A 12,654-nucleotide genomic window follows, 5' to 3' on the forward strand; every position below is an offset into this window, starting at 1 on the left:
TATTGTGTCGATGGATGTGCTTCTACGTGTCCTGTTGTGTCAAGCATGTCCCGTCTCTCAGTGTTCTCCAAAGCATACACACAGAGTGGTTTTTAAATGTGTCCGTTTTTAAAACGATGCTTTTCTTCTTTCTCTGCCAGTGTGGATTTTTCAAACGTTCCAAATATGAGGACAGCGTTCCGAAATATCATGCGGTGAGGATTCGTAAGGAGACGCGTCTCTTGAAAGACGGAAAGGTCATGTTGGATCCCTTTGAGAAGAAGCAGTGGATGACCACATGGGATGAGAACGAAAGCTACTCTTGAGACTGTCTCTGCTTCTGATGTGGACAATGTGCATCATCAGGCGTCTACAGTTTCAGAGGAAGTCCGACAGTTTGACATGAAGATGCTTCTACACATCCATGTGTTTCTGGTAACTAAAGGGTAAAGGCTGACTGTTAACGCCTGGAAATCTCTAGGCTTTTTGTTTGCAATGGCACCCCTTAAAAAGTTTGTATATTTTTGGAAGATGCATGAGATGCCAAGAACGGATTGTCTTGATTTTCTTTGTAAATATTTTACAATGCAGTTTATTTATTTTGTCTTGTAATTTTGTACCAAGATGCCTACTGTGCATGAACTGCCCAAAGATTATTTTTCACGTCTTTCGTTAACTGTAAATTAGATTCAATGTTTTGAGGTCTGTCAGATGAATCTCAGGCGGGGAAATAAACGATTACTACTGAGAAATGTTGCTGACCAAATATATCAGTTATGCCATTGGAACGGTTATAAATATGAGCAAACTCATGACAACATGTCAGCATGGTATGATGACTATTATAGTGTCATTTTTCAACTCTAGAATCCTCACAAAACCATCCATTTGTTTGCCAATCAGGGGTCCGTTTCCTGAAAGCATCGTTAGCCAACTATGGTCGCAAGTTCTGTCGTTATCTGCATAGTTTAACAAGTCGGTGTTTCCCGAATTCGCAAACAGCATCGCAAAGTTGGGTGGTTTGAATGACAGCTCTCGACCTGTGGTTAGAGGCATCGTTTCTATATTGCATGACATTTGGAGGTATCCTTATCTTAAGCAAGCTGACATTCAGTACAAACGGTGCCTTTTATTTAGAATACATACAAATGTAATTTACGTCTTTTAGTTTTTCAAAAGATTTGAAGTAACGTGTTTGAAGCAACATGACATCATGACTTTTGCGTAAACATACACGCCACTTTCGAGTCAAGTGGCGTGTTATCTCTACGCATTTTGAGCTATCCGCGTGTATCCGCGTGTATGTCTACGCCATTAACGTCCGAGTGATTCTGTGTGTCTGTACACGCCGCCAAATGTCCAGTCATAAATGCCATTAACCCCAGTGATGGTTAAGTTTAGGGATGGGGTTGAGGTAAGTCATATCTTTTTTTTACCTAGGATGGTAAGTGCATGTGCATGCTATTTGAGGTGGACCCCCTAAACCTGCATTATATGACTGACAGACAACAACGGTTTGACCAAAAAATGTAAAAATTGAAACTACTGCGGAAACAAAGACACCTACATCTTGAATGCTCTTGAGGTAAGCTAAAACATACCAAAAATAAATTTCAAAGTGAACTATCCCTTTAATCTGTCTTTCACAGCGGAAAATACTGCGGTATTTTCCGCTATAGGTATTGGTGACGAAGTCAATTCCCCCTATAACTTCCGGCTACGTCGCCCGTGACCTTTTGAACGTAATTACGTAATACGTGACGTTGCAAACGCGCCTCACAGAATAGAGCAAGGCTAGCATTTGTCCTTAGAAAAGTTACATTTTTGGAATAAGTTTTGAAATAACCGATCGTTTCGCATGATAAGACCCTTATTCATCGTCTGATATCGTTTAAAGACATTTGAAGCTGCATCTGAAACAGTTATTAACCGTCTTTTGATACTTGAACCATCCGGTTCCCATTGAAGTCCATTATATGGAGAAAAATCCTGGAATGTTTTCATCAAAAACCTAAATTTCTTTTCGACTGAGGAAAGAAAGACATGGACATCTTGGATGACATGGGGTGAGTAAATTATCAGCAAAGGTTTTTTCAAAAGTGAACTAATCCTTTAAGTGCTATAATAAAATACAGACTACAACCCTTTAGGCGCGCAGTGTAAATGAAAAAATAACGATAAAGATAAAATAAAGATAAAAATTACAAATAAGCAAAGAATCTAAAATAGCCCTACCTACTTGAGAAATAGTAAACAAAGCAAGAGGAGAACGTACTGGTTGCGCATACAACCCGTTCCCTGAAGGAGGCGTAGTCAACGGTCGACTGAATGGGGATCGCGTCAGAGAGCCTATGTTCTTCGAGTACTATTGAATGAGCCAACGTAATTGGCACACACTCCGCCCCCTGCGAGCGGGTATAAATACGAAAGTGGATGCATGCACTAGTTGCTTTTTTGCTGAGGAGCCCAGAGTAACCCGCAGTCAGCGGTGGTCCAGTGATAGTGGCAAGGGGACTACGTTCTCTGTTCCCTCTTTCACGGAACGGTGGGTTGCATACGCAACCAAGACGTTGCCTTTCAGTCGATAACCTTTGAAAATGCCACTAAAGCTGCCACCTTCCAGTGCCTAGACAAAAGCCTCCTGATTCCCCCGCAATTTTGAGGTGGGGAAGGACAGGGCTTAGGCCAGGAAAGTCACTGCTGTTCCAACAGGACCACTGGGAAAGTGTTCCCCGTACATTGGAAGGAAGGGGGGCTGCGGAAGCCACATCCAACCTAGAGGGAGGTAACGTGGAGAATACACATATGAACTGGCCGGAGACCGAGCAGTATGACATATGGAATGTCACTGGGATGGCTCCAGCCTATGACAGGGGGAGACTCACCGGACAGTGACGGCAGAGCAACACGCACCGCATACTCGCTGCACACGGAGTATGTGAAACGGGCATAAGAGATTTCTGTTAAAACGGTGTCGTGTTAGCAGCCCCTAAGTTAATAACTACCCAGATAGCACACGTACGTCTGCAAGATGTATTTTAAAGATCACTTCATCTGGAAAGGATCTGCTGTTTACTTACATCTGATAGACATCTTTAAGATGTCAGTTTCTACATCATTACATCTTAAAGACATCTTCTCAATGTATATTTGACATCTGGCAGGAAATGTCCTATAGACTTGCAGATGAGCAAACACTCTAAAAAATATGTTTTCCAGATGTAAACACACACATCAAATAGACGTCTCTGTGATGTACGTGTGCTATCGGGGTAATAAACTAATGATAACTTTATCTGTAAAATAACTTTATTCTAAAGCTATCATAAAGCCAAAACAATCTCTGTTACTTTAATTTCCTATTATCACTGTAAAGCAGCTTTGGAACAATCAAAATTGTTAAAAGTGCTATACAAACGAAGATGACTTGACCTAAATGCAAAACGTCTTTGGTTACTGGTGTAACCTATGTTCTCTGAATAGGGAACGAGACGCTGCGTAGCTTATGACGCAGTGGGAACGCCCACTGGGTGTGCCGATTGTCTGAAGCCCTTATAGAATCATGCCAATCCCATTGGCTGATGGCGCAGGTGCGCCATTTGACGCCTCTGCGTCATCATATTATAATAGCGCGCGCGCCATCTGCTCCTCAGATTTCTCTGCCGAAAAGAAACCTGTCGGCAGCGCAAGTAGCTTGGTAGCGAACTCGGCGTTTCGTTCCCTATTCAGAGAACATAGGTTACACCAGTAACCAGAAACGTTCTCTTTCATAGGTTCACTCAACGCTGCGTAGCTTATGACGCAGTGGGAACGATATACCAAACTCGCCAAGCTACGGTGCTGCCGAAACTAGAACAATATCAGATAACACGTACGGCTGGTTCAAGCAGACAAAACCTGGGAAACTGGAGTCGTATCGACATCCAAATTGTAGAATTTGACAAAAGGACCACCATGCCGCCACACGAATGTCCTCCGGGAGAGCACCTCTAAAAAGGGCTTGAGAGGAAGCCACACCCCTGGTGGAATGTGCCCTGATGCTAAGAGGTGAAGGTAAACCACGCACCTCATAAGCCAATGAAATATGTGACCCAGTGGGAAATTCTCTGTTTCGATGTGGCAAGTCCGCGGCGGCCAGCACCAAAACATACCAAGAGCTGGTTGGATTTCCTCCAGCCACTGGAACGATCCACATAAATCTTCAATGCCTGGACCGGGCAAAGCAAGTTAAGCTTTCTGTCCTTCTTAGACCCAAAAGGAGGAGGGTGGAAAGAGCGAAGGTTAACAACCTGAGACCGGAATGCTGTGGATAAAACTTTAGGCACATAACCTGGCTTTGGTCTCAAAGACACCCTGACCAAGCCAGGAGAAAAATCAAGACATGACTCGCTAACGGAAAAGGCCTGCAGATCCCCAACCCGCTTCAAAGAAGCTAAGGCTAACAAGAGGGCAACCTCCAAGGGCTCAAAGGGGGCCTCCGTTAAGCCCTCCAGGACGATCCAAAGGTCCCAGGAGGGGATACCAGGGGAGCGTACTGGTTTCAGGCGTCTAACCACACGCATAAAAGCAGAAACTGACCTCACTTTGCCCAGTGGAATCTCATCCAGCAATAGTGGCAACATAAACTCTCAAGGTAGTAGTTGCCGCCCTCGAAGCAAACTTTTCCTGCAAGAATTCCAGCACTGAACTAACTGGGCAGTTGACTGGGTCCAAAGCGTGTGCTGAGCAGCATGATTAAAAAAAAAAAAACACTTAAGAGTACAACTTTCTCGTGGAGGGGGCTCTAGTATTCGCAATGGTCTCCTGGACATCAGCGGGAAGACCAAAGTCTAAAGCTAACGGCCCCTGATGGGCCACATGTACAGCTTCCAAATCTCGTGACGAGGATGCCATATCCTGCCCCAGAGTCGGCGCCAGAGCAGATCTACTGGAGGGGCATTGGGTCATCAGTGGGGGGGCACTGCCGTTTAAGAAATATTTTGACGCAAAAAAACAAAAAACGAAACACCTTTTATTATTATAATTATTATTTATAATTATTATTTGCGAATTTCCCCACCACTTTTTGCCAGGGTCGATGTTGTCCCGGCACTTTTATACATCTCGATCTCGCGGCACGGATGTACCAATACAAATAAATAAAACATATCCGCATTCATTTGTTAAATAAGAGGCGATATAGCACGCTGAAATGTGTTGTTTTTTAAATCAAGTGATCAAAGTGCTCGGTGACTCGATCTGTGGTGCTGAAGTGTTCTCTTGTGGCTCGCGCTGCCACAATAAACATCTTCACACGGACGCGCGCTTGATCTGTTGCGGCGAAATCTCTATTCGTACCGGTGAATTCCAAAGTAAAATGCACTCAAACATGTCCCTGCTTGACAACCACTGATAAACATAATCGGTTTTAATGATGGGGGGAAAAAAATAATTATGCGAGTGTGGGTTAGAACCCAAAATCTTTTGCACGCCAGTCTAAGGTTTTACCACTGGACCACTACAGCACTTACAATGAAAAGTCGGATTGGATGTATCTATTTCTTCATGTGAAAATTCTTGGCACCAACACATATTAGATCCACTTAGACAAAAAATTAAACACAATGTACTATTTAAATAGATTGCTGAACATTTGGTATTGTATAGCCTACATCTGATTTATGATTTAGAAACTGTGGTAGGAGGGGCATCAATGAGCGCTAGGGGGGGCACGGCCCTCGAATGCCCCACCATAGCGCCGACCCTGTCCTGCCCTGAAGTTGGGACAACAGATCCTCTCTGACCGGAATCTCCCAAGGGGGGAGTTCCTGAAAACCATGGCTGGGATGGCCAGAATGGGGCTACCAGGAGGAGACGAACTCCGCTCTCCCTCACCCTGGAAAGAACTGCCTGGATAAGCTTGACAGGCGGGAAAGCATAAAGCCTCCGCCTCGGCCAAGGGTGGTGCATGTAACTCCAGTTGTGCTTATACTGTCGTTTAGCAATCGTAAAAAACTGTACAACTTGGCACAATGTCAGTGTAGGGGAGCTAGAAATTTGTGATTAAAATTGTGAAGATCTTTATTTTGACGTTTGCTACGGGCGCCGCCATTTTGGGGTTATGACAAGTCGCACGAGGAGTGAGTTGAGAGAGAGAAGAAGAGCAGCGGGAAGCTGAAGATGAACGTCGACTTCGTGTAATCAGTCACGATAAAAAGTCGAGTTTAGACCCGTGACAGACATAGGAGTTGCATGACGTTGCATCTGAGTGTTCGTTTATGTGAACTAGGTTGTTTAAGTGAGTGTTAAAACGAGTTTTCTGCCGTGTTCGTGCGTGAAGCTGAGCAAAAGATCCGTTTAGTTTCAGTGAGTTTCAGTCGCGTATGAGGCAATTACTTTCGTGTTTTCTTTGTTTAAAACAGTTTTTGTTTCATTTGTTCAAACGAACTTGAAACAGTGAATGCTGCTGATTGTGTGAAGAAAAACGTTTGCTGAGTCGTGGGTTAGGGTCGTGTGTGTTCGTCTTCTCATTGCGTCTCGATCAGCTGGGATTGTGGCCTCGTTGAATCAAGCTGCCGTCGTCAGGATCGCGAGGACAATCGCTGAGGGTCAATGAGTGGAGAAACTGTACCCTGCCATCCATTGGTCATCATTCAGCACCTCATTCACTAACCAAGAGTGGTGATGTACATTATTTTCTTCTTTTCCTTCTGAACACTGGTAAGCAAACTATAATTCTGCCAGTGAGTCATCAGAACTGAATCGTTCAATCGTGCAGTTGTTTTAGCTGGAACTGTAATCAGTGAACTTTCCTGCAAAGGGATTCATAGACTTTGTTTTGTTCACACAAACTGAATTTTTTGCCCTGGACTCATAAATGGACTGAATATAACCTTTTCCTTTCCTGGATTTTTTTTAATCGGATCTTGGATTTTTGAGCCTAATTGAAGTGAATCAAGTGAACTTCATTTGAAAGGTTAAGTGAACTGTGAAACGTTTCAGTCTATTTACAGAAAGTTAAACTGATTGTTCAGAATCTGAAACATTTGTTGATTTTTCTGTTTTATTATTTTCCACATTTTTATTTCACTTTTATTGATCTGCATTTGAAATTGTTTTACATTTCCTGTGAAAACAAAACAAAAAAACAGAATAATTTTAGTTTGTGCAACAAACAAACGTTTATTTTTGTTTATTAAACTAAAACTGTTTATGCTAATTTTGAGTCATTTATGCTAAGGAGTGGGGGCATCTTACCTATCCTGTTAGATCTGGGGAGGGCGGGTCTTGCAGTCAACTAGGTTTAACTCCTGAGTTTTCTACATATACACACTTCAGGTGGCTGCCGTGTATTGAGTAAATCCTGAAGCCCACCTTGCCGACTCTTGAGCATTACACATTGCAGCAGGATAGACACCACACACAACAGGGTTATCAGTTGTACTAAGACTAAAAGCATTGGGTGGGGGGACTAGGATCCTGTTGCTCACTCAGGCCCCGTCCACACTACTGCGTTTTCGTTTAAAAACGGAGACCTTTTGCTACGTTTGCTCCCGTCCACACTAAAACGGGAAAAACGAAGACCTAAAACGGAGAAGTTTAGAAACGCTGCAGCTGCGTTTTGCGTTTTGAATCTCCGGAGGGCGTTTTAGTGTGGACGAGACAAAACGGAGGAGTTTACAAACGATGACGCAGAGGCTCACGCTCGACTCTATGATTGGGTGTCATCAGTCATTATGTATCTTTCCCTGATTCGCCAACCACTATTTACACCGGCGCGCGCATGCCCAGTGTTGGTGAATGGTCACGTGATCCACGTTTTCAGTCGTTTTAGTGTGGACGGAGATAAATTGTAATACGCAGGTAAAACGCTAGTGTGGACGGAGATCGTTTTCATTTTAATTCTCAGTTTTTAAACGAAAACGCAGTAGTGTGGACGGGGCCTCAGTCTTCCTTAGCATAGTGTTAAATATTTCCCCCACAAGGCGGGGGATATATATTCCTCCGCCACATCAGCGGTTACTGCACATGCCACCAGCACATAACAATGGCGAGACAGAGAAAAATAAACAGGCTCCAACATAGCTACTTATCTTATTTTTCCTGATGGAGCTTCCTCAACGGACCCCAAAACGATTATTTTCATTCGCGTGGGTGGATCTGCACTGGAAGCTCCTTTCACCAAGACAAATTCCCTTTGTGTAAACATTGGCAAATTAAACTCATTTTGATTCGGAACATTGTTAACACAACGTATTAGCCTGTTAATTTCCAACAGTCACAAGTATTTTGAGTTGATGTGACTTACCCAACTCAATTCTGATCATCAACTTCACCTAGACCTGACTCTGACTCTTTTGCAACTGTTGGCCTGTGTGACGTAGTGATGTGCTGTCGTTCTTTGCTCGCGCTCACCAGCGGATGACGAGCAGAATGTTTTTTTTTTTTTAATTAGATGCTTCACATGAGCAGGTAGAGAACACTTTTAGAGGAAATTTTGTTGCATTATTTTGCTTATGCAGTCCACGGGCCCCCAGTAAAGAATACATTCTTGTCTGACGGTGGAGATCATATCGATATGATGAGATATTTTAATATCAGCTGTTTATTATTCGCGAATAAATCTCTCTATTAAACTAATTAACTGAACGGGTGAGGACTAAACTGAATTAAAATGATTTGTATTGGTTTCTCTCACACCTCAACGATTTTGCTGCAGGTAAAGACAATATGATTATTCATACAATAAACATGTTTTGCAGATAATTAATTGGTCACTCATTCAACCATGCTTTTGGCTTCCTAAATAAGGCATGTTTTAATATATACAGTTTCTCTCATACTTTCATTTCAGAAGGGGAAAAAATATAATATGCTTTAATGATTTTGAGTGTGTCATACAAAAAAACATCCATCAAGTGATACTTTTGACAATAAAAAATACAAATCTCGGTTGTGTTATGTTATGTCCCAACAATAATACAGAAATGTTATTGTAAGTTTTACTTGTTTTTTATGTCTATATACCAATAGCATATTGCTATCTTAAAACAGAATGTTTCAAGCACAATCTTTCAAATATACAAAACACTTATGACTGTAATAATGCAGTATAATGTCATATACAGTGTGTTGAATGTTAATATATACTTTAAAATATCTAAAGCAGGCAGGGACGGTAGGCTACATGCATCTCTTTTTACACATAAAAGAGATATTACAGAAAAATTAATATGAAACATTAATCACATCCATTATAAAAGTTTGTGTTTACATCATAAATGTATGTGTACTTTGTATAATTATTTTGTATAAATACACATGCATCTTTATATGTATATATACACATATACAGTATATTTAAGTAAAATGTATTTCTTGAGTAATGTGTAAATAAAATATTTATTTTTAATAAATGATATGTATATATATATATATATATACATATACATATATATATACAAAATATTTATACACAGTACACACACACATATTATATTAACACAAACTTTTATTTTGGATGCGATTAAGTACAGAGTTGCCAGTCTAAAATGCCCTTCAAAGACTTCCACAACAGCAGAGATTTCAGCATTTTGTTTGCTTTGAGATTATATTAAAGGTATAGTAAACTCTTCCTTTAGAAAAGCCGTTTCATCCAGACTCTTCTGCTTTTCCGTTACGTCTGCGTGTCTCGAGATCTAGGTGTGTTCTTGTGGTCACGGCAGTGTTCGTTTTGAAGTCCTCTTGGTCTGTTCCGCTACTGCTCACAGATTGTGTGATTTCTTCTCTTGGCCTCTTCCAAGAGGGGCGAGTTGCAATCCACAGAACAAGGCCACCAAATGCAATAACAAGCAGCCCAAGAACATTTACTAGAATGGCTTCTGGTGGAGAGTCTTTATAAGCTGGGCTTTTCCTGGAAGACATTACAAACAACACTTAGAAAGACCTCTGCTTAATGCAAATTTGCCACGTCTTTCAAAGCTCGTCATGACACAATGTGCATTTGCATTTGTATGGTTTGTGTTGTGTGTGAAGCTGCACTTACAGGCCAAAGATGAGCTTCTCAGTGAAGCCCATGAGAGCTGTGGCAATTACACTGGTGAAGAGGAACAAGCCACTGTAGATGTGCACAGGCATGAGCGCTGCACGCACGTACACTGGAGTTGCAGGTATCAGATAGACGGCGATGCCCATAACGATCTAATTCATGAGAGAGGAGAACATTAATGTTACAAAGATTTATTCAAATAGAAAATATTGATACATTGCTGTGTGATTAACAAACAATTAAGTTTCTATTTAACCCTTTAAAGGGCTGTATAAAGAACAGGATCTCCTGTCCTTTTGAAGCAAACGAGTTTGTTGTGTTCTGTAGACATAAGATTCTCAATACAAAACTCCCTCCCAAGGACATCCAGAACATTTACAGAAAAATAATTGTCAAAGTGGGCCACAAGGGAGTGCTAGGGATTCCATGGCAAAGTTTAGAGAGAAAAAAAAAGAGTTCCCACACCTTGGTTAACTTCAAATTCAAAGGACCTTTCAAGGACTTTCCAGATCCAATACCCTCAAATTCAAGGACTATATGTGGGGACACATTTCAAGTGAGAGCAAGGTTATGTCAGGTATTTTAAGTATTTTCAAAAACTTTCCAGGGCCTTGATTTTATTTATTTATTTATTTTTTTAATTCTCAAACTTATTTCAAGGACCCGTGGGAACCCAAAATAATAACTAAAAATAATAAAAAAACAAGAGTCAATTAATAAAACACTAATTAAAATAAATGTCATAGATACATGCAAACATAATGCATCTTATATTTAATCATACTGTAATGCAAAATAATCACAGTATAAACTTGGACTTTAAATATATAGCTGCCACTGTGACATCTAAAAGATTGAAAACCCTTGATATATGCTGATATACGGGGGTCAATCATAACAAACGTAATTTACATATTGTTATTAAAGTCTCAAAGACGCTGTAGCAAAAACAGCCTGTATTTCATTTTACTAGTCAGAGAGTGGGTTGAAAAAGGTCTAAATTAAACTAAATTGCGAAATTATGACTGTTTTCGCTGTAAATGGACTGGATGCTGCAAATATGTATGATAACAAAACGGAAGATGTACCAGTGTGTGTGTGTGTGTGTGTGTGTGTGTGAGAGAGAGAGAAACCATACCTGTAATGGGTAGAGTATGACAGCAGCCAGGCCGACCCAGCTGTGCAGGCTGTACATATTGGGAATATTCTTTGCATTGTGGAAATCAAACACAGCCACTACAGAAATGACAGCTAAGATGAAGGCGAGAAGATGCAGCCCTGCGTGGATAAACTTCATCATCTGCTTGCTGCACCTCCATGTCCATGGCAGTCGGTACACAACAATTGCTGAAAAAAAAGAAAAAGAAACAAGTGAGATACATTACATCCCAGTTCAGTCTGTTTTGTGGTCACAAAGATAAAACATTCATACAATATATATTTTTGTAAATTGGTTCAGAAGTTGGTCTCTTATATTCCCATTTAAATTAAACCAACATATACACTTTTAATTTGAAATATATTATTTGTTATTACGCTGACTGCAGTCTCCAACAAATCTAATGAATATATTTTTTACTTTTTTATTTTGTTTGGCAAATTTGTCATCCATAAACAGAACTTCCTCCTCTCTTTCATTCTGCTTAAATCTTTTTGTTTCACTAGCAAAAAAAAAAAAAATAGGATAAAATTCCTGAAACAATACTGACAATTATTGTAATGAGAGTCTAATGTTAAGGTTTAACCAGCTTCTCATATTGATTAAATATTGTTTTTCTAATTATCTGCCTCCTGTTAGTATCGTTTCCCTATAAAAATGTATGGTACTTAACCCTTTATGTTCCTATTTATCCCTGTCTTTGTCCTCAAATTTTATTCAGATATCTGACTTTACATAAACCTTTTTTACTTTAATGCTCTCTTGAATGTGTTTGTGGTTTGTATTGCATCTGTTTCTAGAATTTAAAATAAAAGTTCAGTGTTTTGAGACACAGTGTCGAACTTTATCTCAAAACTTTGTCCAAAAAGTCGCATTATTTTCGCTTCTTTTTACCTCATAGCGAACCCTATTTCTAATAATCCGAACTAGTCGCCTGTATTAAAAAAAACATCACTTTTAGATAACTAAAATTGTTACTTTGGTTATTTTTTATGTGGATTAACGCTGTACAGGACTGAATTCTGTAGCTACTGTTACTTTAAATCGAGATTAAGACTCAGGAATGTGAACCTCTGGTTGTTGAATGAACTGTAAACATTCAAACTCCTTACCGATTCCCTGAAGAAAAATAAACCCGATCACCATTAACAACGGGTGCCAGTTAAACTCAGCCGATCCTCCGTCCCACCCCAGTCCCTCTCGGTAGTGTAAAACCCATGTTAACACGAAGGCAATCGACCCAAACCCGACCGCCAACACCAGAAGGAATAAAATAAGAAACTGCTTGTAGTTCTCCATCCTCCTCGCAGTGTGAGGAACAGCAGAGCGCCGACACGAGTCACTTCGGGCGGTGGGCTGAGTCACTTTTGACTTTCTCACCCAAACAAGTGGCTGTGTCTCAAATATTATGACGCTGCCTATCTGGGCAACATTGCCGGGAGTCAAAAAGCTGCTTTGGACTGCGCCTGATATGCCTAATCATGCTGTC

At 40.7% G+C, this 12,654-nt stretch overlaps 2 protein-coding genes across 5 annotated transcripts in view; one reads left to right on the forward strand and one right to left on the reverse strand.

Annotated features, from left to right (window-relative positions):
* itga6a (integrin, alpha 6a) overlaps window positions 1-9,101 on the forward strand; it is a 46,256-nt gene extending 37,155 nt beyond the window's left edge. For 2 of the 4 annotated variants that reach the window (XM_039647265.2, XM_039647266.2), the window contains one exon: window positions 141-9,101. In XM_039647265.2, coding sequence (XP_039503199.2) covers window positions 141-305 — 165 coding nt within the window. In that variant the 3' untranslated portion in view covers window positions 306-9,101. The remainder of the gene's footprint in view (window positions 1-140) is intronic. The other 2 variants (XM_089132992.1, XM_039647267.2) reach the window with 1 other exon arrangement.
* Window positions 8,817-12,543, reverse strand: cybrd1 (cytochrome b reductase 1). The gene is made up of 4 exons (XM_039647277.2): window positions 12,278-12,543; window positions 11,145-11,353; window positions 10,004-10,158; window positions 8,817-9,871 (listed from the first exon to the last, which is right to left on the reverse strand). The coding sequence occupies exons 1-4, from the start codon at window positions 12,462-12,464 to the stop codon at window positions 9,610-9,612; spliced, it is 813 nt and encodes a 270-aa protein (XP_039503211.2). The 5' UTR covers window positions 12,465-12,543; the 3' UTR covers window positions 8,817-9,609.
* Between the last annotated feature and the right edge of the window lie 111 nt (window positions 12,544-12,654).

The sequence above is a fragment of the Pimephales promelas genome, chromosome 7 (assembly GCF_988280905.1).
Source record: "Pimephales promelas chromosome 7, fPimPro1.hap1.1, whole genome shotgun sequence".
Lineage (NCBI taxonomy): Eukaryota > Metazoa > Chordata > Actinopteri > Cypriniformes > Leuciscidae > Pimephales > Pimephales promelas.